General features: G+C 41.0%; 1 protein-coding gene across 1 annotated transcript; it reads left to right on the top strand.

The window, feature by feature from the left end:
• Positions 1-1,436: 1,436 nt before the first annotated feature.
• LOC103355671 (phosphatidylcholine:ceramide cholinephosphotransferase 1) lies at positions 1,437-23,452 on the top strand. The gene is made up of 6 exons (XM_008279545.1): positions 1,437-1,556; positions 15,710-16,582; positions 16,706-16,823; positions 18,202-18,355; positions 19,272-19,438; positions 20,924-23,452. Exons 2-6 carry the CDS (start codon positions 15,969-15,971, stop codon positions 21,098-21,100), a joined length of 1,230 nt encoding a protein of 409 aa, XP_008277767.1. The 5' UTR covers positions 1,437-1,556; positions 15,710-15,968; the 3' UTR covers positions 21,101-23,452.
• Positions 23,453-23,955: the final 503 nt, after the last annotated feature.

Genomic DNA, 23,955 nt, shown 5'->3' with positions numbered 1-23,955 from the left:
CACTGTTGATCTGTGAAGGACTCACATATCAGTCAAGGCAGATAAGGGCGTAAACATACAGAGACAGAGGCTGCTATGTCAGACTCAACAGGAGGAAACATACTCAGTGGGTATTCAGGATATGCCAACCCAATTATCCTGTCTCATCATGCAGTATAAGCTCATCAGTGATATCAAAAGCAAGCGTACTTGAAGAGTAGAATGAGTGCTTCAAAATGTCAAGTTTTGTTGGAGCGATGCTTGTAAAGGTCAGATTGTAACTTTGCTCAGAAATGTTTTATTTTGACAAATCTGGGGCTCCCTTACATGGTTTGGTATAATCCTTTATCACAGTGGAATTGTATCAGGGTGACTTGATCACACAGAATGTTCTTCACACTCCTGCTATTTGGCAGACATTACGGAAGTCTGAAATGCAGAACCTGGAAGCTCAAGGACATTTTCTACCCTCAGGGCAGAAGACTGGTTACCACTTTCAAGCCGCTGCCCTGTCCCACCTTTCTCCCTGCCCACATCACCAACTAAAAAACAGAATGCAATCTTTGCACTCCTGTATTTGCACAAGCGGTTTGGTGTATACTCCTTTTGAACTGTTCTTTGTATAGTCAACATTTAATTTGAGTGCATTTGAATGAGTGCATCCTGTAAATAGGTCGATCATGACACAAAGTAGAGACACACGCTAAGAATTTTATTGCACTTACAATTTATTGTTTGCTCCATAGGGCAGAAAAAAGCATTTGGATTTTTTTGAATCCTTGTTGTTTTTACAAGAAACAGTCATTCTTTCATTAACTTATTGAAGATTTTACTCTACATTTGCAAGGAGACATTTTCCTCATCTGGTAAGCCCTTACAAAATAAATAAATACAGCAAACTTTCATGTTAGATCTCTGATCCAGTGAGCAAATAATAATCTGTACATTGCCACTTTATTTTGCTGCTAATTTGCCTTTCTTTCTTTAATTTCTCCTTCTTTTTTAAACTACAAGTAGAGCTATATTTACAAACGTGTGGTTTACTTTGAAGACACAGTGTCAATTTTAAAATATTTATTGTGGTCAATCCCTCACCAATAGATGGCCTCAGATGAGTAAGTGGGGTTGGCCTGTTCTCGTCCAACGCTGCATTTTCCTCGTAGTTGTCACTGCAGATGCATTCACGTGCTCCATTTGAGCTCCGACCTCTGAAATCCTTCAATGTAAATGTGTATTTTTCTAAACTAAAACAAAGAAATGCTAAATTAATTCTGCAGTTTGTGGTAGCAGTTTGATGATTGGGGATTGAGTATATCTTATATTGCCAATATGTTACATACTATTTTTGTTTTTCCTCCCTTGTGGTACGGTTGATGAGATGTTACCCGCCTTACCGACATTACTGCTGGTCTCTGAAGGCATCACTTGTGACGGTATGAAGGGAACTCCCCGCTTCTCCAGTCACAAACCGCCTCCCCATGAAAACACCGGACATACTGAGGAGGGATCCGCACCACATTGAGCTGATAACCAGTACAAATTGGAAAAAGAAGTCCCTTCAGCATTTCGACGGAAAGGTAAATACATCACGCAACACATCTTTGCTAGCGTTTCGTCGAAAGCAGCCCCAGCTGTCGGCTCTCAGCCCGGTGTGAGCTCGCTTAGTTAACACTGTGGCTCCAAGTCGTGGCGAGATAACTGTTAGTTAATGTGTTAACTGCGCTGTGGCACAAACTCACATAAACACCGCTGTATTGTCGCTAAGCTGCTTTTCTTTTGCGACACGACCACAGCTCCACATTACATTTATTCGCCAAACACAGCGTTTAGCTAACTAAAGCTATTCACTGGCCTTGTGTTGATTTTTTTTTGGTTTTTTTGTTTTATCAGCTGTCGATAAAACATCTCCCGTTATCGTTTAATCCCGACCCGGGGTGATGACAGAGAAGCTACACTTCTCTCTTTGTTATTTTTTTCTACGCAATTTCTAGGTTTTCAGACGCGAATGGACGTTTGTTTTAGCATTGTGGACCACAGTCATGTTAGCTAACAGTTCTCCCAAATCGCGCTATAAACACAAGACCCCCGGGTGGACTGTGTTTTAGCTAGCAAGCTAGCTAGCTAAAATACTGAAGACGCCAGCTTGTCTATCTATTTTTAGGTGGTCAGACTATAAGCTCTTAAGCCACACTGTACAGCGGCTGCCAAGGCCTCAATGTGAATGAAAGCGGTGTTTTTCAGCCCGCTAACCCACCTGTGTCAACCATGATTTTGATGTAACGCTATCTCACAGGTGTGCCTCCTAACGTTACTGTGGCAGCGGATCGTTGAATCATCCCAGCCGATCCCTCTCTCTCTCATAGTCTGTAAATATTAACTCGGGGTATTACAGGTGGACAAACATTGGTTTTCTCTCTATGCGTCCGGGGAAAAAAAAAACGTTTATGTCTCTTTTTTTTTTTGTTTATTTCCCTGAAGAACAGGGCGGAGCAGACGACCTGATGTTAGCACTGTCTAGTTCCACAGTTACAGACACGTCTGTGACACTTTTTAAGTAAGAGAGGGCAAACTTGATCACAGATCTGTTTGCAAAAGAAAGAAAGAAGTACATCTTCCCTCATTAGCGAGACATGACAACCAAGATCCACTTAGGCCACAAAGAAATCCCCTGAAGACTGCCATATAAAGATCAGCCAAGGGAGAAAGTGGTCGAAATAAACAGGGAGACGTCTGTGTAAAGGAAGCAGGGAGAAGGCAGCTCTTCACAGGCATAATCAGTGTGACTGCAGTCAGTGTCAAGAGGGCAAAATGTTAAACAGGGTTTATTGTTGTCGCTGTATCCTGCTCCTATGCATAGAAAGCCTTATTGCCAAAGCAAAGTGTGTCAGAGTCTCAACAAGCAAGAATACGGGTGCATTTGACAAGCAAGGCACAGCAGCGTTTTTTGTCTTTAAGTGGAAACAATGAGTGTTCTGTAGGCACAGCTGTGATTCAGCGTTAGGAAAACTGTCGCAGCAGACAACCAGCATATTGAGCAGCAGTACCTTAGATCATCAACTTACTCTGGCTTGGAAACTCTGGAAAGAAAACACGCTTTCATGTCATTGTTTCTTTAGGCAGGAGCTTGTTCTGTTTTTAACTAAGCTCCATTAAGTTTTCTGTTTTAGTTTGGAACATAAAAAACCATGTGCATTTCTCTAACGCGCCCTCCTGCTTTTCTAGTGAGGCTGCTGGTTGCTTTCGTAGGCTGTGTATAGCTTGATAATACCACATTTCTTCTATGCATGTAGTCTTGTTTATGTAGAAGAGAGATAAATTAAGTAATTAGGAAAGACACATATCATTAGGACAGGAAGAACGAGAGAGATGAGACTCATACAGCTTCTCAGAGACGAGTAGAAGGAGACGAGCAAGGCTGTACACATGGCAGATTTTCAGTTAAATGCATCCGATCTGTCTGAAGTCATCCTGGGAGTGTTATATTTGTGGTGTCAGAGTCACAGGGTGTTTTGAGGTAATGGTCAAACCCATAAACCCTTAATACCTGACTAATCACTCCTCTGCTACCTGAGCAGGGGAGACTTGAGCAATACACTCTGCCACTTAAAGTTAACTATGGTTTGCTACCATTCAGATGTTTTTTTCTAATTTTTGCGAGATGTGTGGGCAAATATGTGGTAGTTTTAATTTCAACTAACTAGAGACAGAAACTTAAAAAAAAAAAAAGACTGGCTACAGACAATAGTTTCATGGTTTCTACAGTCAATTTCTTTGGGGAAATAATTGTCTGAAACCAGCGCAAGGAATGTATGTAGATATTTATGTTATCTATAAGCATTTACCATGAATGGACTCAACATTTAATCTTCCATCTATCCCTCTGACACGCATAGACTGACAGTAAAGAAGGTATATAAATTCTCTGACTTCTTCGCCTGTGCAATCTGATGCAGTCAAATACAAAGAGCAGTGCAACAACATCTATCTTTACAAAGTTTGTATTATTGCGTTATATCAAAAAAGAGTTATTGTGCATTTTAGGAAGTAGAAACTCCTGTTTGAGTAAGTTCTAATATGGTGAACGTATAAGTCACATGACAAATTAGTTGTTTCCACTTTTTTCATTCTATTCAGCACAAAATATGACCAACACCTGCTGACATGAGAGAATATTTACAAATTGTCTAGTTGAAAACGTTTTCTAGGAGACTACTATCCACTTTTCTTCTGTAGATGGCTAAAGTTAGCTTTGTTTCTTCTTTCTGCTTTTTATAGCTGGTGGCAAACAGCTGATTTTGTTTGCAGTTGAGTCTGCTGTTTGCTATAGCTGTGCATAACTTAGCCTGAAGAGACGACACAGGATACCACAGTTCACTCCAAAGCAGCTAATGGAAACAATCCTAATTCATGTTCTCTTTTTTGCTACATTTTAAAAGTTTGCTTCAAATTTGTTTGACAGTTTTGTGGAAACATAGCTTCAGTGATCTACAACACCACCGCTAACCATCTGTGACAGTGTTGCCAAACCATTTATTCATTATGGACATCATAAACGTAGACTTTGTAGGCGAACAGTCTGCTTCACTTACTATAGTTGGTTTGCATGACAAAGTGTCGTAGTAAGAGCTGTGAGATCAAACCATTACTCATTTGTTGTTGATACTGTCTGCAAATCCCCAGCACATGTTTGTTTTTAAAAGGGATTACTGACCAACACAAATGTTGATATTCAGAAACTCATACATCCACATTGTGCACATAGCTGACCATTTTTTTTATCATTGCTCAACAACCACTGATCATTTGATGGCAGGGTTTCCTCCAGAGAAGCAACATGCCATGGCTTCAGCGCTGTTTCTGACCATAATTAGAAACACATGAAGTTGTACCATCATCACATGATGCCCCAGTTTCCTGTGGCCTACAACATCTTTGGAGATCTAGGCTAGTAGCACTTTGATGTAGCCTATTTTTTTTTGTTTTTCAGAAGAGAAATTATGTCAAATATGACTTGAAAATTTTTAATAATGCTGGAACAAAAGGGCAATGTATAAGTAGTTTAATGGCATTTTACTTAACTGGTGTTTTAAATACACAAAGGAGCACCGCAGGCTTCAAATTCTGAAGATCTGGTACGATTTGATTTGGAATTATGTGTATATAAGGATCTATACTAGATCAGATGATGCAGGTACATGACATGTGGAGAGGGGTGATGGGTGGGAGTATCCGCAAGGAATTTTAAGTAGTACAAGCTGTGCCTGTGAAGGTCTTCTATTTTTTTTGTGCAATTGTCTAGCCTGCTTACACCTGAGCTGGGTATTTCCCTGTCCTGGCTTGTTTCGAGTAACTTGTTTCTGCATTCCACTTAGGCTGTGCAAGTGTCCCACGGTGTAAAGGCACCAAAATACATGGATAATACAATACAATACAATGCAGGACAATATTTTAGCAGTAAACCTCCATGTAGCGTGATTGCTGTAGACTCCTGACCTCATTTTTGTACAGTTTGGCCTATTTTAAATGCAAAAATCAACACGGTGCTATATTGAGAGTAGACTGTGACTTTTGCCAAGGGCAGACCAGTGTTTTATTTTGTGGGAAATTATAATCAGATTATGTTCGTGCAAAGAACAGACACTAATTAAGATATGATTTCTGTTGTCGTCTACTCGCAGGCTCCACAGCAACTTCAGTGTATGTTAATGGTGTAATGCACATCCTCTGTGTGGAAAAGCCACTCTACATTAATATGAAGTTGAAAAATATTGTTTATAATTATTTTTTTATCTTGTAATAAAACTTTTGTCTCCACTTGGATTAATTTACAATACCAATCGGGTGCGTGTTTGTACAAGACAATGAAGAGAATGCAAACTTTCTCTGTGGTTGTGGGTGTTGCCCCTGCTCCTCTTGCCTAACCCTTTTTAAGCCAGGTGTAATTCTCTTGGATTAATAGCGAATGAGTGTACAACGTTTAGATAACATGACTAAGACTGAAATGACTGGAAATTTTGACTGCCCCTGGATGTCCCATTTTGTAAGGTTACACAGTCTGGGAAGCTTTTAAAATACAACTCAGGGTATTAATATGGATGAACCACTAGCTGACTAAGCTTTTTTTTCTCCTTACTTTTTCCTCCTTTCATTAGGCCATGTGGATTTTCTAACACTGCCATTGAATTTAATGTCAACAAAAGGGTAAATTATTGCATTATTGGAGACCGTGCGAGTCAAATAAACCCAGACAGGACTAGAACTCGGTGTGCTGTGAGAGTAACTGCTTGTAAAACTTATCTTTAAAGCCAGTAGAATCATGAGGTAATGTTATGGTGTTTTAAATTGTAGAAGCTTCACATTCCCATTGAATTTACACCCAAGACAGACATGGGGAGTTGATGTGCTATCAACAGGTTCTTTAACGTTTCACACTGCAGCGTAAATTCAAAGTGTCACGTAGAACAGTTGCACAAAAACTGTTGGTAGGAAGTTGTATGTCTTCAGCCCTGACATGCAAAGTCATCGCAGGTCTGTCAAGCTGTCAGAGTCACTGCCATGAAACTTTGTAGTTCAGATTGTTGATATATGAAAAGACGGGCTAAACGCTGTGCTGCACACTAATTACTCCCTGTTGACAGCCGGTCCCCCGTGTTCCATCCCAGATATAATATGTGATGTGTCGACGCCGCATGCAGTTGAGCAGAGACGCTAGGCAATTTGTGTGTCGGTCCTCTGGGACTGTGAGGGCCTGACATCCTCATCACTGACTCATAAAGCCACAGGTGGTTTTCTCATTAGCAGATAGCACCTACCAGTACAGCGACTGTTGTGCCATTCAGTTCCCCAGAGACTTCCGCGAGAGCCATCCCTGCAAAATTAAACATAATGTTGTTGTGCGATAACACGGCTGCTAAGATCTATGTGATGATGCGTGTTTCGTTGTAGGTTTATTGCCATTATAGACTTTATCATAGCTATGCTTCCTCATAGGATTTAGTCTCTTGTTTATTTAAAACTCATATTGCACAGGAGTAGAAAGGCATTACATACCATTCCATTGTAGAAAAACGATACTATACTTTCCGAACATGGTTTCTTTTACACCAGATGCTGTTTATCATGGAGTCAGTCCTTTGACACTGTAAAAGATCCACCCTGTTGTGGGTCATTATTCCCCCAGGCGGTGAGTGGTCTGTTAGTCAAGGAAACCACAGAGTAAACACACTCTAGGCAGCTCAGTAAACATTATTTCTTGACAATAGAAAACTAAGCTTTGAAACAAAACGTTGAAGTGTTGGTGTAATTCTAAAAATGTACTGGTGTATTTAAAATGATTTCTTCTTCTTCTTTTTCCTTTGACCTTTATTTTACCAGGTACAAATATCAGAGAACCAGTTCTCATTTGCAAACATGACCTGGCCAAGAGGTGCCAACAGGAACAAATACACATGTAAATTACAGACACATAAACATAACATAGAACAAAAGTGTGTGTGTGTATATAAGTATGTCAGTAACGTCTGGCGTGATCAGCAGGAGCAACAGTCGACTACAATCTGTTGGATTTTAAGCTTGAAGGTGGAGTCAGAGTTGCGAGTTTGGGGTTCAAGTTAAAACATTGTTGATTTATTTCCTGCACAGGGTTCTCCGTAGCCAGCGAATTATTCCAGGAAATAAGTTCTGGAAACTTTTCAAACAGATGTTTTCATTGTTGCAGGAGCACATATGTAAATAGTGCCACTGTCATTTTAGTAGTAGGGCTCCATGGGCAAAATCTCCTGAAAAATACCACTTGCAAGGCTATTGTCCTTCCTAAACATTGTTAAGTAATAAAATAGCTGGATGTCCAAGGGCATAAAGTGTAATTTTCTACCACCTATGCCCTGTCTTGTCATATGGAGTAAATTGACGCGGTAATGTTCGCTGCTTTTTTATCGGATCTGAAGGAGACGCACATTGTTCCAGTTTCACTCGAGGCTTTTCTCTGAGGTGCTGAAACAGGTTTGTCTTGCTGCCACTTTAAGTTTAAACAGAGTTTTTCCAAACTTTAAGCAGCACGGTAGTCTTTGTGAATCGAATTTTGAAAAAAACAAACCATTTCTGTATCTCTCAATTACTATGGTTACCGCTCTTCAGGCTGATTTCATCATTGATGGTGTGTGTGTGTGTGTTTGACGAGCAGAGCTCACATGTGCAGGCGTCTCCAAGGAAATGGCACCAGCTTGTGTTACTGTTGTGACTACACGGAGCTGTTTTTCACTGGTGGGCGCTGATATTGTTTACTTCATGTTCTCCCAAAAAAAAAAAGAAAAGAAAATGAAGTGAATAAACAATATAAATACATTGCTAATTCATTCGGTGGCAGTAAGCTCTACTTTTTGTGATGCTAGGTGAGCTGAACATTTAGTCTTTAAAATGCTAAACATTTCAAGCACGTTATTCATCAAACAGGCAAACTAAAGGCTATGTACTGCGAGTCACTGGGCATCTTATAAGTGTAGGTATTATTGAAGCTGTTGATAGTGTGCGAGTCATTCCCCCAAGGCTTTTCTTGCTATACACGTGCTCTGCTCAGTGACTCTTAGTTTCTTAGAAACAGCGGGATGAGTTTCAGCACCATGCTTCATAAAGCTCAATGTAGTTATATAGACTCATTGTTGGACCAAGACCGAGCTACTGTGCAATTCACAGGGACATCCAGAGTTAATTTTTAACCATATTATCCATCACTTCAAAAAGGTTGGCCCAGTTATGTAAATATTAGCCTTACATTGTCTGTTGGGTGTTTGTGTGTGAGTTGTAAAGGGATACAGGTGAGAGCGTCTTGTTCACTCATTGTTAGTTTGCTTCACAAGATTAAAAAAAAAGCCCCGTAAATGGATACTGCTCTTTCAAAAACTGTGGACAAAGGAAAGGACAACACCCTCAGGACACAAGGCAGGGAAGAGGGCAAACAATACATCCTCATAGAAAGAACTTAATGTTTGGGAATATTATATTTGATGGCTTCTATGCTGCTGGCAGTGATAGTTGATTATGTAATGTCATGATTAGTTTGCGGCCATGTATCACACACAGACATCCAGGTTAAATGTGAGACGTATCAGTGAAGCAACCTGTGGGAGGGGTTTGTTTTTTTGTTTTTTGTTTTTTGCCAGTTTCAGTTCCACGTCAGTGGTTCTGGACTGAGGCACGAGGATAAACCTTTATGAGCAAGTTTAGGTCTCCATGATTACTTCAGTGTTCACTTGAAAAAAAACAGCATTGACTTAACCCATCCATCCATTATCTATACACCACTTCATCCTCACTAGGGTCATGGGGGGGGGCTGGAGCCTATCCCAGCTGACTTATTGTGAAGGCAGGGGACACCCTGGACAGGTCACCAGTCTATCACAGGGCTACACTTAGAGACAGACAACCAAGCACACTCACATTCACACCTACAGACAATTTAGAATCACCAATTAACCTCAACATGTTTTTGGACTGTTGGAGGAAGCTGGAGAACCCGGAGAGAACCTGGAGAGAACATGCAAACTCCACACAGAAAGGTCCCAGGTGTCCTAACCGGGATGCAAACCATCTTCTAGCTGCGGGGTGACGGTGCTAACCAGCGAGCCACCTTGTAGCCCTTTGCCAAACTCATACTGCCTAATTTTAGGCTGCAACTAGCAAGTTTTAACCTCAATCTGCCAACATTATCCATTAATTTAGTCCATGAAATGTCTAACCAACGTGAAAAAAAAATCGCTCTAAGCTTATGGCGACATTTTCATTTTCTAGATTAGAAATATATTAAATTTCCAATTTTCCAAAGAAAAGCTGAGAAAACACATTATGCTTATTCAGTTGTTAAGCTTGTTGCAGATCTTAAGATTGTCATGACTCTGTTATCTGTGTTGTACCTTAAAGAAAACTCATCTACTGTGACGGCTGACGTCTTTCATATCTCGTCAAACAAGACTGCCGAAGACAAACGATGAGTGACCACAGTCAGCTTATTTATCAATTTCCATCCAGCAAGACAACATCTCATGCTGTCGCCACCGTTTTTGCTCTGTTGCAATCATTTCTTTATGAATATTTTGACTTGCTGCATTTTTATGGCTACATGGTATTTAGGCTTCCTGTTTTGTTGGCAGTATCTTTGCAACTTCACAATTAATTTAAAATTCTCTTGAGGTTTGTATTTGTATATGAAATGATTTAATGTGACATTCACATTTTAGCTGCAAATATTTTCGTTCTTGATTAATCGAGTGATTGTTTTCTTATTTCAATTTCTCCAAACAATCATTTTTGCGTGATAGATCATAAATATCTAATACAGGTGTCTGAATTAGTCCATCTCAAAGACAAAATCCCCCAAATATTCACTTTACAATTGGAAATGATTCAGGAAACCAATAAGTTATTACACCGAGTAGCTAAAACTACAGAGTTGTGACATTTAAAAAAAAAAAAAAAAGAAGTATCCAGACATTCACTGAATTGAGTGACTAGCTGAATCAAAGCTGAATTTACGGGTTGTATCTACCATCTACCACAAAGCTCCCTTTGTTGCTCATTAAGACTAGCTTCCTATGCATCTGCTTAGTGTTACATAGTGATGACTATACCCTGCAGACATGGTTGGGTCATTGGTGGAAACACTGGAATGGTTTGAGATTTGGTTTAAGCTCGAGCACAGACATGCTGTTTTGAAAATCCCTTGTTACGATGGTCTCTGGACTCGAACGGTCAGTGACTATTGCTGTGTAAGAGTCATGCCGTGCTTGTTAGAAATTCTGTACCCAGTTGACCTGATAAGACCAGTCAAACAAGCTCGGGTCAATCAGATTTCCACGACTATGTGTCTACGTGAGTGTCTTGTGTGAAAGTCTGTAAATCTGTATCGAAATCTCAAAGGTATTCAGATCTGTGATTCTGCTAGTTTGACAAAGGCCATTCATTTCACCCGGAGACTTCAATTCTCACAAGATGCAACTGTTTATTTTTTGATAGCCCCACAAAAAAAAAGGACACAGAATGAAAACAGAAGGAAACAAATGTGCAGCGATGGAGATAGAGCGATATCAAGTATAATCTATAGGTGTTGGCTCCTGATCACGCAGGCACTGAGGAGACCGACGGAAAAGGTGGAAACTAAAAGACGGAAGGTGGCGATAGGTCAGAGAAACAATTCTCCTCCTCCTCTTCCCCCCGAGGCCAGTGTGGTGCAGCTGATGAAATGCGAGAAGGGAATTTAGGAACACGTAACAGTGAGCGATAAATTGTACAACACAGATGCCACTTGAAGCTCAAATTCAGGTCAGGTACTTTGAAAAGCATAAAAGTGGGTGCTCAACAGGAAAGACAAAAAACTGTGGAGTTGAGTAACATTATGAGAGCATCCAACCTGCTAGTAAATGTTTAATTAGCACATGTCTAGATGATACTTGTAGCAGAGCCGCTGTGGATTCAGACATTTGTTCGTTGTTACACCCAATCTGAATTGACTCTCCGCTTCTTGAAAGGCCGTTCTAAGTCATTTGGCCCCGCTCTCGGCTGCCTACACATGGGCTCCGGTTGGTGTGTTTATGTTTGTGTCAGCTTGACATATTGTTAGTCCTGGGTGGGATCTTTTTCTGGTGATGTCATATGTACTGCCTCGTGCTAAACCACCCAACCCTTTCCCCTCCCCCCCGGCCCCGCCAAACTTTCAGAACGGAACGATTCACCGCATGAAGCGCAGTCGCGGTTATGTTTTAATTTGACTGAGATACTGTCCCACTTTATTTATTAGTTTTTCCACAGCCTATGTAGTCGTCTTGCTGCTCACTTCATTCTCATGTGTAGTTTGTTGAAATAATCCTGTTTATATTACTTTTTAGTCTGCGGTGGCATTTCCGCTCGATTGTGACACGTGCGGCAGAGAGATATGTAAAAGGAAGTCGTGACAAGAAACAAGGTGTGATCTCTGCCCCCCCTCCCCATTTTTCAACTCGTCACCGAGATGCTTCTGGAGGTCTGTCCCTCTTTGATAGGGATGTTTTTCCTCTTGTGTCGGTTTCCTCCAAACCAGGCTGGTACAATTATAGCTGTTTAACAACAATAAATTATTCTGTTTAGAGTCGAAGAAGCGAGCAGTGCGTAATCGGCTTCAACCAGTTCTTGGCTTTTGGTGTGGCAAGCCAGTGTTTTACCCATCAAGCTGAGCTCCAAACGCTAAAGCAGACAGACTCAGTAAGTCTTCACAACTATGTCGCACATTGGCAAAGACCTAGCAGTTCACTGCTTCGGTTCTTTACTGGCAGGATTGGTCTGGATGGTACGGTGGCTAAAGGCTCAAAAGAAAAGAAGTGTGTTGTGCAACGTGTTAATGCCTGATCCACACAGCCATGTGTGGGGAAAAGTTAACTGTTCTGAAAAGGGGGGAGATGTGATAGTGTTTAAATATGAGACGATTTTACACATCATATTGTTGCACTCAGTTGTCCTCGTGATAAGTGACAGCAGTAGTTGCATCATTAAGAAACGATGCAACAAGAGAAGAATCGGAGAGAGAAGTTCTCGCCATGTGTCTTTTGTCACTGCCTTCGTGGCATGAAGTGGGTGTAAATGTCTTTTTATTTTTGTTGCACAGACACAACCTCTAGTAATCTTAAATAAGGAAGGCGCTGCTTTGCTGCTGATAGACCCAACTGTGTGAATATGAAGCAGAGCATTCTGAAAAATACACGTTTTCAGCAAAACCTATATTTGGTAAATAATGATTTGAGAGGTGGCAAAGTTAAGTGACGTTTAAATAGTGATTTCAAACCACTTTACTGTTTAAATGTCTTTGAACAGGTGTATGCAGTCACTGTCTCTGTAGCAGTTGGAAGAAAAAAAGGCAGCAGTGGAGACTATACACAAACCTTGTTAAATCAAATTCTCGTTGTGTGCTCTCTGCATCAATACAATTCCCTCCTCTTCATTGATCTGCCAGGACACCCGGTTCATGGATTTATCACTTCAATAGGTGTGATCTCTGTGTTGCTTTATGAGCAGCAGTAAGATTCAAAGTTCAGCCTGTTAAGCCGGTGTCACTCCATAAACCTTCCACGTGTGTCGTTGTGTAATACTGTGCGCGTGCCTTGTCTCACTTTATGGTCAGGTAAAGAACGGTCACTTCCTGTAACACCTTAAACATCCACAGCTAAATGATTGATGTCAGTGCTGTTAGGAGGAGTTTTCCTTCATTATGTAAACACATGACAATAGTCCAAGTCTTAGTGCGGTAAGAAGGAGTTTGCTTCCATTGTGTAAACTTATGACAACAGAACTCCAAGCTCAGTAAACACTCACCTTTATGCTGAAAATATCATCTTTTTGTGCTTCAGCAGCACTGACCATAGTAAACTTATCCTCCTGAGTTGTCTTCCTCTGGTGTTTTCATATTTACTCAAGTTCTAGTGGGACAATAAAGCCTTTCAGGGTCTTTTGTTCAGTGTTTTCTTTTGTCTTTATCTCGTTTCAAAATTTGCAACTTCATAGGGCCGAGGCTTTCTGAGACCTTCCTCTGTTTCTGTAGTTTTTGGCTTCAAACAATATTGCCCCAATAGTCAGAAAACGGTACTTCAGCCTGCATCATGGCCATCAGGTAACCTTGACACACAAAGATTTGCCTTAAATATGCATTACATGTGTTTTCCACAGCTGCACATTATTCCAGGATCTATGTGTTCCTGCAGGGTCGAGTTACAGCCAATGGAAAGTAATTTAGTGCTTACATATGTACCCCAGGTACCTTTTCTCCACTCACAGGCCTTTATTTGAATAAGGGAGCAATAGCACAGGACCATCTTTGTCTGTTGCCTCGGTTCATGCAAATCTATTAGAATACAAATTACAAAACAGCTCCTTTGAAAGGTAACCTGCCCCCCATATCCAAATATTTGATTTAAATGCTTAGATAGACGCTACTTCATTAAACCAAACTGTACTGGTTTCTTTTTCCCCATTGCCTTGCTCAGTTGAGTGAGATTATTTCTGAGCAAGCTGTAAGCTGATTCATAGACCAAAGGTCCCCAGCACACAGCTGACTCAGTTACAGCTAATCTCTGATGTGTCTGAGTTGTAAACTGCTAACAGATTGATGTAACTGCTGTTTGTTACGCTGCGTTTCTCGTTATCTCGTCTAAATATTGTTCTGCTTTGCTCTCTTCAGGCTATGTGAAGGTGCGCAGCTGGGTTGTCACGTAGCTGGTGCAATAACTAGGCCCACGCTGTGCTGGTTGCATGTTATTCATGTGTTTATTTTTGCACTTGTTCTTTAATGTTTGTATGTTACATTAGAATCATGAGGTTATTAGGTCAAATTGTTCACCAGACCTCAGCAGGGACGGAGCTGATACCGGGTGTTGTTAGAGTCGTAGACGACCCCAGCTTACAGCCTATTTGTTTGTCCCTGTTTTTCTGGCCTAAATGAACAGGCCTGTGAGCAGAGCCGAGGTGAGATGAGGTACTGATGTGCAGTTCGTTGTCCTGCCAACCATTCAGCCTGCCAGTGTATTTAGCTGCTGTTGGCCTGAGCTGAGCTCACTGTGTCGGGGCATGATGACTGCTGGCTGACTGCCCCCTTGACAGGGGTGGGGCTGACTTCGTGCTCAGCCCTGACCTTCACTCTGATTTATGAGTTCCTCCTTGCGGTCTGTTTCCCTCCCATCCACCCGCTTTCCTCCCATCCATGCAATAGATCAGAACTTGTCTCCAGCTGTACATCGCAAACCCCCCTACTCCCAAACACAAGCAGGGCGACCCTGTGTCCACCACCGACATCGCTGTCTATAAACAAACGAATGATATGTAGCAGATGTGTGAGTTCATCTCCTTGTTGTTGCTACGTTTTGGCTAAGGCTTGGAGGGTTGTTTTCTTGCAGTGTAGGAGCTTCTTTTTCAGCTTTTTTTTTTATTTTTTCTTCCTTGAGTGATAGATTGGTTTAAGTAACCTAAATTACTTGGCCAGCTGACTTGACAGACTACTCCATCAAACTGTAGAAATTAAGATTTATCTCTGTATCGGCCCTGTCTGTTTCGCTTATCAGATGATGAATCACTGCCTCACTGTACATGTTTTCTTTTCTCCTCCCATCCATCACTTTTTCATGCTTTAATATTCACCTCAGATCTGTGTGATCTGTTGTCTAATAATAGTGGTTTTGGACCAGCAGCCCTTTCATGTGTGTAATTCAGAAGTACCACTGCGTACTACACTGGTGTATTTTGACTCCTTCTCAGCGGAGAAGAGAGAGATGTATAAAAGAGCTCGTCCACTCAGGATGTTGCCACAGATGTATGAAAGGTTTCCCTGCCGCAAGAATCAAAAAGGAGAAAGCCGCTGATCGACCGATGTCCTCACACTGTTGCTGTCATTGTAAAAAATTTAGAATGGTGTGAATTATTCATTTATTGTTTCAGGTCTGAAACTGAGCTTAAGTGGTTTCATCTGTGATTTCCAGTATTTCTGAGTTGGCCGGGCAACCTGTGCCTCTATTATTCAATCACAGTATACACATGGTCTTCTAGGCCAGGCATCCGGTCCGGGACTACACCCAGTAAAGCTTTGGAGATTAACTTGGTAGTGAGCACTGGCATCATGAGTCATGCGTTTTAATTGTCTTCGGTAGGAAAGAAGTATGTGGAAGGGGATATGTTTGTCATGTCCGCATTCTGATTCACAACATTTTGTTTTTCCCGTTCACAGGGGTGCAGTGTGTGGAAAAAGCTGATGAACTGAAGAAAAGCCGCTGTCCGTCTCCGATCATCTTTAACCCTGAGAGTCCCGGCTGCCTTTTTTCTCTTCATCACTTTAAGGGGAGGCTGGGCTCCCTCTGGGTGCAAGACACACCATGTGCCAAAACTGGAGAGGACTTACCACTGCCCCATAGACAGCCAGACCTCTTGTGGATCTTGCCCTCTAGCCTGAGGACCCTCCTAATCCTCCATATTGCCCACTGGCCAAGATGAAGAAGGTGGCAGCATGGTCGGCAGAGGATGTCTCTAACTGGCTGAGCAAAGAGGGGATGCCAGAGTACATAGATGCCCTCCAACAATTAGACGGCCCTTCTCTGCTTGGGCTCAACGAGGCAGATTTCCGGAAGCCTCCCCTTTCGCTGGTGTCGTCTGACGGCGGACAGCAGCTGTTGGAGCGACTGGAGACGCTACGGATAGAGAACCACATCGAGGCTCACAAAAATGGCCACGCTAACGGGCACGTTGGTGGACTACCCAACGGAACTAGCAAGCCCCAGAGAAACGGCATGCTGGGAATGAAGGACTACAGGATGGAGATGATCCACATCCCCATACCTAGTGTGGAATCTACGCGTTGCTCGTTCCCTGCAGAGTGGGGGAAGACTGGCATAGCGTTTGTCTATGCGGTGGTGTGCTTCGTCACCACCACTATTGTAATTTCAGTGGTCCACGAGAGAGTACCGCCAAAGGAGCATACACCACCTCTGCCCGATAAGTTTTTCGACCTGTTTGACAGGGTGGAGTGGGCCTTCTCCATATGTGAGATTAACGGCATGTTGCTGGTGGGACTCTGGCTGATACAGTGGATTCTACTCAAGCACAGGTACAGTCATGTTCTTACAGTTAGACGTGGAGTTTGGTTAATTAAAATGTACATTTCACTTAAATGGAAAAATACCGTTCTGTTGTATTATTAATTTTCTGTGTCGTCCTCTTTTCTCTCCAGGTCAATTATAGGCAGGCGGTTCTTTTTCATTGTTGGCACACTCTATCTGTACCGGTGTATTACAATGTACATCACGACTCTGCCTGTTCCTGGGATGCACTTTAAATGCTCTCCAAAGGTATAATATATACACGTTTTTATTTCTGTCACCATTGTAGGCTGGTTGAGCATGAATAGCTTCTTTCTTGTTTAACTGCTTTTTGGAACAAATGCGTTTGTAATGGGCATATTGTTAAAAAAACAAAAAAAACAAATCCCTTGTACCTGAAGTCCTTTGAGTGCTCTCCACCGATTGTAAGATATGTGACTGTCCATTGTTCATTTTGTAAGAGGAGCTTCAAGTGGTGGCTTCACTTTTTTTTTTGTAGTTTCTGTCACGTCATGTTGCAAATGTTCTGCCAGGAAAGCAGTTTCACATCCTCTTGTTTAAAGCCTCTGTGAGCAGAATTTGTTTGGCTAATGGCATCTTTAAAACATTATTTGCTTTTGTTTATAGAAAAATTAGATAACCCCAGTGAAATGGATGATGTGTATCCATCTCTAGCTTGTGTAACACGGTAGTTTTCATGGCTTTGTTTCAGGTGTGTGCTTGCTGGAACACCAGCAATATGAGTACCCACTCAAAAAATGGCTATGAAGCACCACCTGTTGCAAAAACCCTCATTGTGTAAGGATAGGGAAAAGCAGCATTGCATAAGAAATGTTGATATGGTTTGGGAAATATGAGGGTTAAGGCCATCAAACATGTTTTTTCGTTGTCATTCCCCACGCCCTTATTTTTTGCTGCTCTTTAAGGATGTTGCATCACCTCTTGCTGTGTGTTTGCAAATTTAAATGTTAGCCTAAGTTGTACGTAAGTAAGGTTCCCGTTGTTGTAAGTTAGAGGTCATTCTTAAAAGTAAAATCTGTATAAAGTTAAACATTGGTATGCATTCTAATAGATTTGAATACCCTACAGCATTACTGTACTTGCTATTACATTGCATTAGTTTCACTAAAACTCTGAATGCAGGAGCTTAACTTGCAATCAAATATTTTACTCTAGGGGCACAATATTTTCTTCAGTAAATCGTCAGGAAAGCTGTGAACTCTGTCCTCTGATGAGATCACCTGTCAACGTCTGAAGGAAAAAAAGATGATTTGAAAGAAAAAAAATTGCACTTAATGACACGGAAGGGGGGGAAAAAAAAACGCATTCAGTGTAAATTGCCTCAAAAGCAATGGAAAAGCAATTTAGAGTTGATGCACGGCTCCACAGATGAATCCAGACTCAATGGAAAATTTGATAGTAGCTGCCGGCACCTATGCCATGAAGAACTGAACACACCTGTTGGATTAGTTTATGCTATGCTACTATATTGGATCTCTCTCCTTTAGGTGCTACTTTTTCCTATTTCTTTGGCAGGCACCAGTATGATTTCTAGATATTATACTTGCATTGATGCTCTAAAATTGACGTATGACTGTGTTTTTTTGATTGTTTTTTTTCCTTACAGCTTCTCGGGAACTGGGAGGCACAGATGAGGAGAATAATGAAAATGATTGCCGGTGGAGGCCTGTCCATCACAGGTTCACACACCATGTGTGGCGATTATCTGTACAGTGGCCACACCGTCATGTTGACGCTTACATACCTCTTCATCAAAGAGTGTAAGTTCCACTTTGTCTATAGTATAGTTTAAGTAAGAATGTATAGGAAAGTTTTCACCCTTTCTCAAACTCAAATGTTATGTTTACTAACACGCAACAGTTCATTTTGACAACCCACATATCCAATGATCTAGTGCACACACAGAAGATCAAGGTGCTTTTAAAGACAGTCATCGTACAGTTTTGTAAAATTTTGGCAAGTAAGATTGGCATAATGGTGTACTTACTACAATATTTTTGGTTTTAGGACCTTCAGTGGGCACCTTGTGTAAGTGTTGCAGCTGGTTGTTGCATTACTTCTCTAAATTATCAGGAAATTTCTATATAAATAACGTATAGAGGAAGTGCTGCACTATCCAAATGTCTGCAAACATGTTCATTTCAGCGTGTTAAGACAGTGTTGGGTTACATAACATTTTCTGTTCCTCAGTACAGCAGGCATTTCCGTTATCTAACGTAGTATGGGTTGCCCACCTACTTAGTTCACCACTAAGTCAGCGTGTGGGGGAGAAGTTGTAGCGTTCTGGCTGTTTGGTCAAATTGCAGACTGTCAGGATTTGTAATGAAAACTCGGAGTTGAAAAGTTACTGCTACATCACACAATGCTTTGTACCACAAACCCAACTGATACAGTAGTGACATCTAGCGGCAGAAAGGAGAAAAGCTTTGAGTAACATTGCCACTGAAGCATCACTCTGAACGCTACTCTGTTTTTCATATCCACTCACTGACCCCAGTGGCTCATTCAGCCCAAAGTCATGTACGAACAATAATCGCTGACAAACAAACAAGCTGGGATTAGATTTCACATGAGATCTGTCTTAAATGTAAATTGTTGGAAAGAGAATTCAGGCTCTTCTCTGGAGTTGTTTTGTTGAGTTTGATCTGTGTTTGTGTCTTTTTTTTTTATTGACAGATTCTCCCAGGCGGTTCTGGTGGTACCACTGGCTTTGCTGGACCTTGAGTGCTGTGGGAATTTTCTGCATCCTTCTGGCCCATGACCACTACACTGTGGATGTGGTCGTGGCATACTTTATCACAACACGTCTCTTCTGGTGGTACCACACTCTGGCCAACCAGCAGGTCAGTGCAGCACGTGATGTTACTTTGCCATGATTTTTAGTTAAAGTGAAAGTAGGTGAAGTAAATAGATCTCAGAGTTTATTTGTTTGCCTGATATTCTTCATGCTTCTTGCCTTGTGGTGAATAAACTTTAGTACCTAAGTTACAATAAGTATTTAGTAGAGCTGAATGAAATGAAGAAATTGTCAAATAGTTTTTTTAAAGTCACTTCACTTCAATATTTACTGTGTAATAGAGTTGAAACATATGATGGAGCATTGACTCATGAGGTACCATCAACTGTGTGACTATCCCATGATTAGCATAGCAGGAATCTGTGAGTACATTAACGCAACTGTTCAAACCCTGGATCAGATGGAGTCTATAATGTATGTCCTAAAGTGCAGCTTTTGCGATCAGCTAATTGCATCACCTAAAACTATGGTGTTGTTTTGAAATTGATTAATTGTTCAGCCCGAGTACATATATGACAGATAATATTTTCTGTTAGCCAAAAGTGGCAAAGCTACAGTACGAGGTTTGATCAAAATGACACTAATAAATCACCAGTAATGATGCTCTACTTGAAGCTTAGCTCGTCCCAGCTGTTGTCTGACACAGAGTGATGTTTGCTCTCTGCTCCAGTTTGCAGTCTGTGGAGAAATCGCACCTACCAGTGATCTCAAAACACGTGTAACACAAGGTCCCACTGTTGATAGTGTGGTGTCACATGACATCCAGACTGATGACAGTTAGCGCTCGCAGATGTTGCACATGCGTGACCTTGACACACTCCATGCACCACAATCAACCATAGCACTTTTTAATCAGGCCTTATACATACGTTTGTTTTCTGTCTAGAATGATTAATTCTTGAAAGTCTGTGTTCATCAAGTGGCACCACTTTGCATGCACACTGGCGTTATATAATATTAAGTGTATTGTATGTGCGGTTGTGCAACATTATGAAATGCAGTCAGTCTTGGAGGCTCTTGTAGGCAGATTTTTGGACACTGTTGGGCTGTTTGCCCCCGTTTCCAGTCTGTGCAAAGCTAATCAGCTGCCAATTGCATCTTTGTATGTACTGTACGGACACAAGCGGTATCAGATTTCTCGTCTAATTCTTGGCAAAAATGCAAATAAGCATACCTCCCAGATTGATTGCTATTCCTATAATATGTGTGGTTGTATTGTAGGTGCTGTTGTAAAACAATGAGGGTGGCTTATGTGGTAATATTGGCTAAAAGAGCTATACTGAATTTGCAGGTAGTTGCTTTTTGAAATAACCAAATACATACATATCTGGCTTGTTGTTTTTAACTAAGAGTTGTTTTTTATCGACAACATGCTGTCTGACTTCTAGTTCTATCTTCTTTTTTTTAAAAAATGTGTACATGAGAGTCCACTGACTTTAGGAACTGAAAGCACAACTGGCACAGTGTTAAATGACTGCAATTTTGTTTTAAAACAAAAACTGAACTATTTGTGTCTTTTGTTGTGTTTCAGTCGCTGAAGGAGACGTCACAAAGTAACCCGTTCTCGCGGGTGTGGTGGTATAGACTGTTCCAATACTTTGAAGAGAACGTGAACGGCATGGTCCCCCGGAACTATCAGGTGCCGTTTTCATGGCGAGCGTTGCAGTGGAACCGCGGTGTGAAGTACAGCAGACTGGACATCCAGTGACCCCTGTCGTGTGAAAGCAGGCAAGGACTGTGACTTCCATAAGTGCTGTTTTTATCCGAGGAACATGGCACTGTTCAATGTAGCGCTGTCCTTTCACCCCTAGTAACAGACACATCCCTGTCCAAATGGGTAGCACTGTGACCCACCTAGTATTTTTTTTCTCTGTCGTTTTACTCTCTGGTAGTTTATGTCAACACAAAGCACTAATTTATTTGTTTAGTTTCCTCTTCATAGGTCGCCTAAGTTTCTGATTTTGTAGCAGATCTACGAAGCATTTCAAGAAACTTAGAAAACTCCAAACGTTTTTTTTTTTTTTTATTCAAAAGGACTCGAATACTTTTTCCCTCGCAGCACAAAAACCATAGTTGATGTCTTCATGTTCTTAGATTTTAGTGCAAATAGGGTCAATCAGATGCTAATTTGAGAACCAAAATGCCATAAGCATTTTTTTTTTTTTTTTTATATAGCAACTTACGTTTTGTAAACTGTCCTTGCTAAAATGAGTCAAAGGTGCAAAAAATAATTTTTCTAAATATGTCAAACTTTATTTTTCAAAAGCAAATGATGTCCAACAAAAGATTTTTAGATTTTTATCTTTTTCAAGATGGATAACTGAAAGCATAAGAATCTAATGTGGTATAACATTATTCCAGTGCCTTCCTTAGCTTGATTGTAAAACACTTCAAGTACTATATGTCTTGTGTCTCTCTGCCTCGGTACCACCTTGTACCGCGGCACAGTCACAGTCTTGTTCCCATGAATGTATACAACAACTACGCCAGCCTTACCAGAAGATTGGTCTTCCCAAAATTAAGCGCAGTGAGTGAAATGTCCCGTTTGTTTCTCGATGCTTTATGATGTCAGTTTGTGCTTAGTTGGTCAATGCTGTTCTAACAGAGAAAATGACTGTTAATTGTATTATTATTTTTTTTAAATGTCTGTAACATTTCATTTCTACCGGTCAGTCTTCTAACCAACACCAGCCATGTTCAAAGCCCAATCGCTGATGCTCAGGTGCCCGTGGGCGCCACCATGTCTCATAATTTTACTTTCTACCACAACTTCATCTGCAAACATCACTGCCTAATTGGACATTGGATAAGAAACATCTCCACGGTGCAGAGTTAAATTATTCTGGACCTGGACATGTCTTGTGAATCAATGCAGCATCTCTTGCTAAGAAGATAATGAGCCTTTCTCTTGTTCCCCACATGGATTCCTAGTTTGAAATCAGCGTTAACCTCATCACTGTCTTGTCTTGTAACCTCCTTGTTGATGAGATGTAGAGGGAAGTGTTCAGCGTGACACTTATCCTGAGCTAAGTAGATGTCAGAGTTGTGAAAACAGAAGCTTCAGGCAATGTTTCTGAACCTGTCTGTACCGAATCTCTTCCGTGCTTTGATTGTTTTGTTTATTTTTCATGTACTAAATCAAGCTGCTATTCTACAGTTTGAAGACGGTGTATCTTCTGTGTGCATCGTCTCCTCATGTGCAACGCCAAAACAATCTTCTCTCTAGAAGTAGCAAACATACAACATAGAACTTGTCTGTGGGGAGCAAGCTGAACCATGATGCACAGAGCTGGTGATATATTTGGCCATAAGTGTGCAAACATTGATTTCCATGAATGTGAAAATGCGTCCACATTGATCCTAATCATGTATATGCTGATTTATTTTTTTTTCTCGTTGTGTTACTATGACTGAACTGTAAAGAGTAAGTATTACGCAAGTTCATGTATAGGGAAAGATTGAACTAATTATGTGAAACTTTTTTTCAGACTAAACTTAACAGCTCGGAGGAAAAACTGCACTATCCTTAAATTCTACAGTATGATTTCCAAATAAATAACAGTGATGACATGCATAACTTCTCTAATCAAAGGAAGGAGGTGGGAAAAAAAAAAAGATTATTTTTACAGTGAAGCTTTTAGCTTTTGATGCCGACAAGAGTCTTAATGTTTGAGACAAATTACAATACAGGCTCAGCCTCCTTCCTGTAGCATCGTCCAATCATTTCACTTTGACAGAGAACAATGTCTCAGTTCCTAAGAGCACAGGAGGTTCCTCACTTATGGCCATATTTCGATTTACGATAAGTTTAGTCCAAACATGGCTCTCTGATGTTTGAGGGCTTTGATAAGGATGAAGGTGGGATTTATTGTTTGTCCTTTAAGTTGCCAATCAGTTATTTTATTTTTGTCTAGAAGAAATAAAAGTCTGTTATCTTGTACGTTTCTCTGTAAACTTCTCACCCTCTTTGTCCCTTTTTGTGCGTATACCAGATGTTTGTAAGATATGATAAAGGATTCTACTTGGGATGTTTTTGAATAAAACATTTTACTATAATGCATTTGATTCACTCTTCGCCTCTTTCTTTTCTGGTAGACTGATGGTCTGGTTTTCCTTCATCAGATTAGATTCTCATTGTGTCGACTCATTGTGCCAAAAGATGACGTCATGGCAGACCCGCCACCAGCCAGCAGATGGACACGTTGAGCTGTATAAATAGAAGCGAGGGACGGCCTCTCCTTTCACAATGCGTTTTGTCTTCCAGCATACATTTGTCGACTTCAACATGTCTGACAGTTATTTCCTCCATTTGCTCATTCTAGGCCTCTCGCTAACCTTTCAGACGTGTCCTGCTCATGTTTCAACGCCGGAGTCTCTCTCTCTAACTTCTCCTCTCGTCCTCCCAGCTGTTTGTAGTCAGCCAGTTCAGTAAACTGAGCCTCTTTGAATAAACACACACCACCTACACACACTTACACTTAAACCTTTGGCCAATCGGGGCCGTGGAACAAGTCTGCACAGTGGTGTATCATCGTTTTAAAAGGCAAACTTGTTAATGAGCAG

The sequence above is a fragment of the Stegastes partitus genome, unplaced genomic scaffold (genome assembly GCF_000690725.1).
Source record: "Stegastes partitus isolate 25-593 unplaced genomic scaffold, Stegastes_partitus-1.0.2 Scaffold163, whole genome shotgun sequence".
NCBI lineage: Eukaryota > Metazoa > Chordata > Actinopteri > Pomacentridae > Stegastes > Stegastes partitus.
This window is presented reverse-complemented; position numbering and strand designations above follow the sequence as displayed.

Coding starts and splice junctions, on each gene's coding strand:
- LOC103355671 (XM_008279545.1), top strand. CDS start 15,969: ATGAAGAAGGTGGCAGCATGGTCGGCAGAGGATGTCTCTAACTGGCTG. Junction 16,583..16,705: donor TGGATTCTACTCAAGCACAG/GTACAGTCATGT, acceptor TTTTCTCTCCAG/GTCAATTATAGGCAGGCGGT. Junction 18,356..19,271: donor ATACCTCTTCATCAAAGAGT/GTAAGTTCCACT, acceptor TTTTATTGACAG/ATTCTCCCAGGCGGTTCTGG.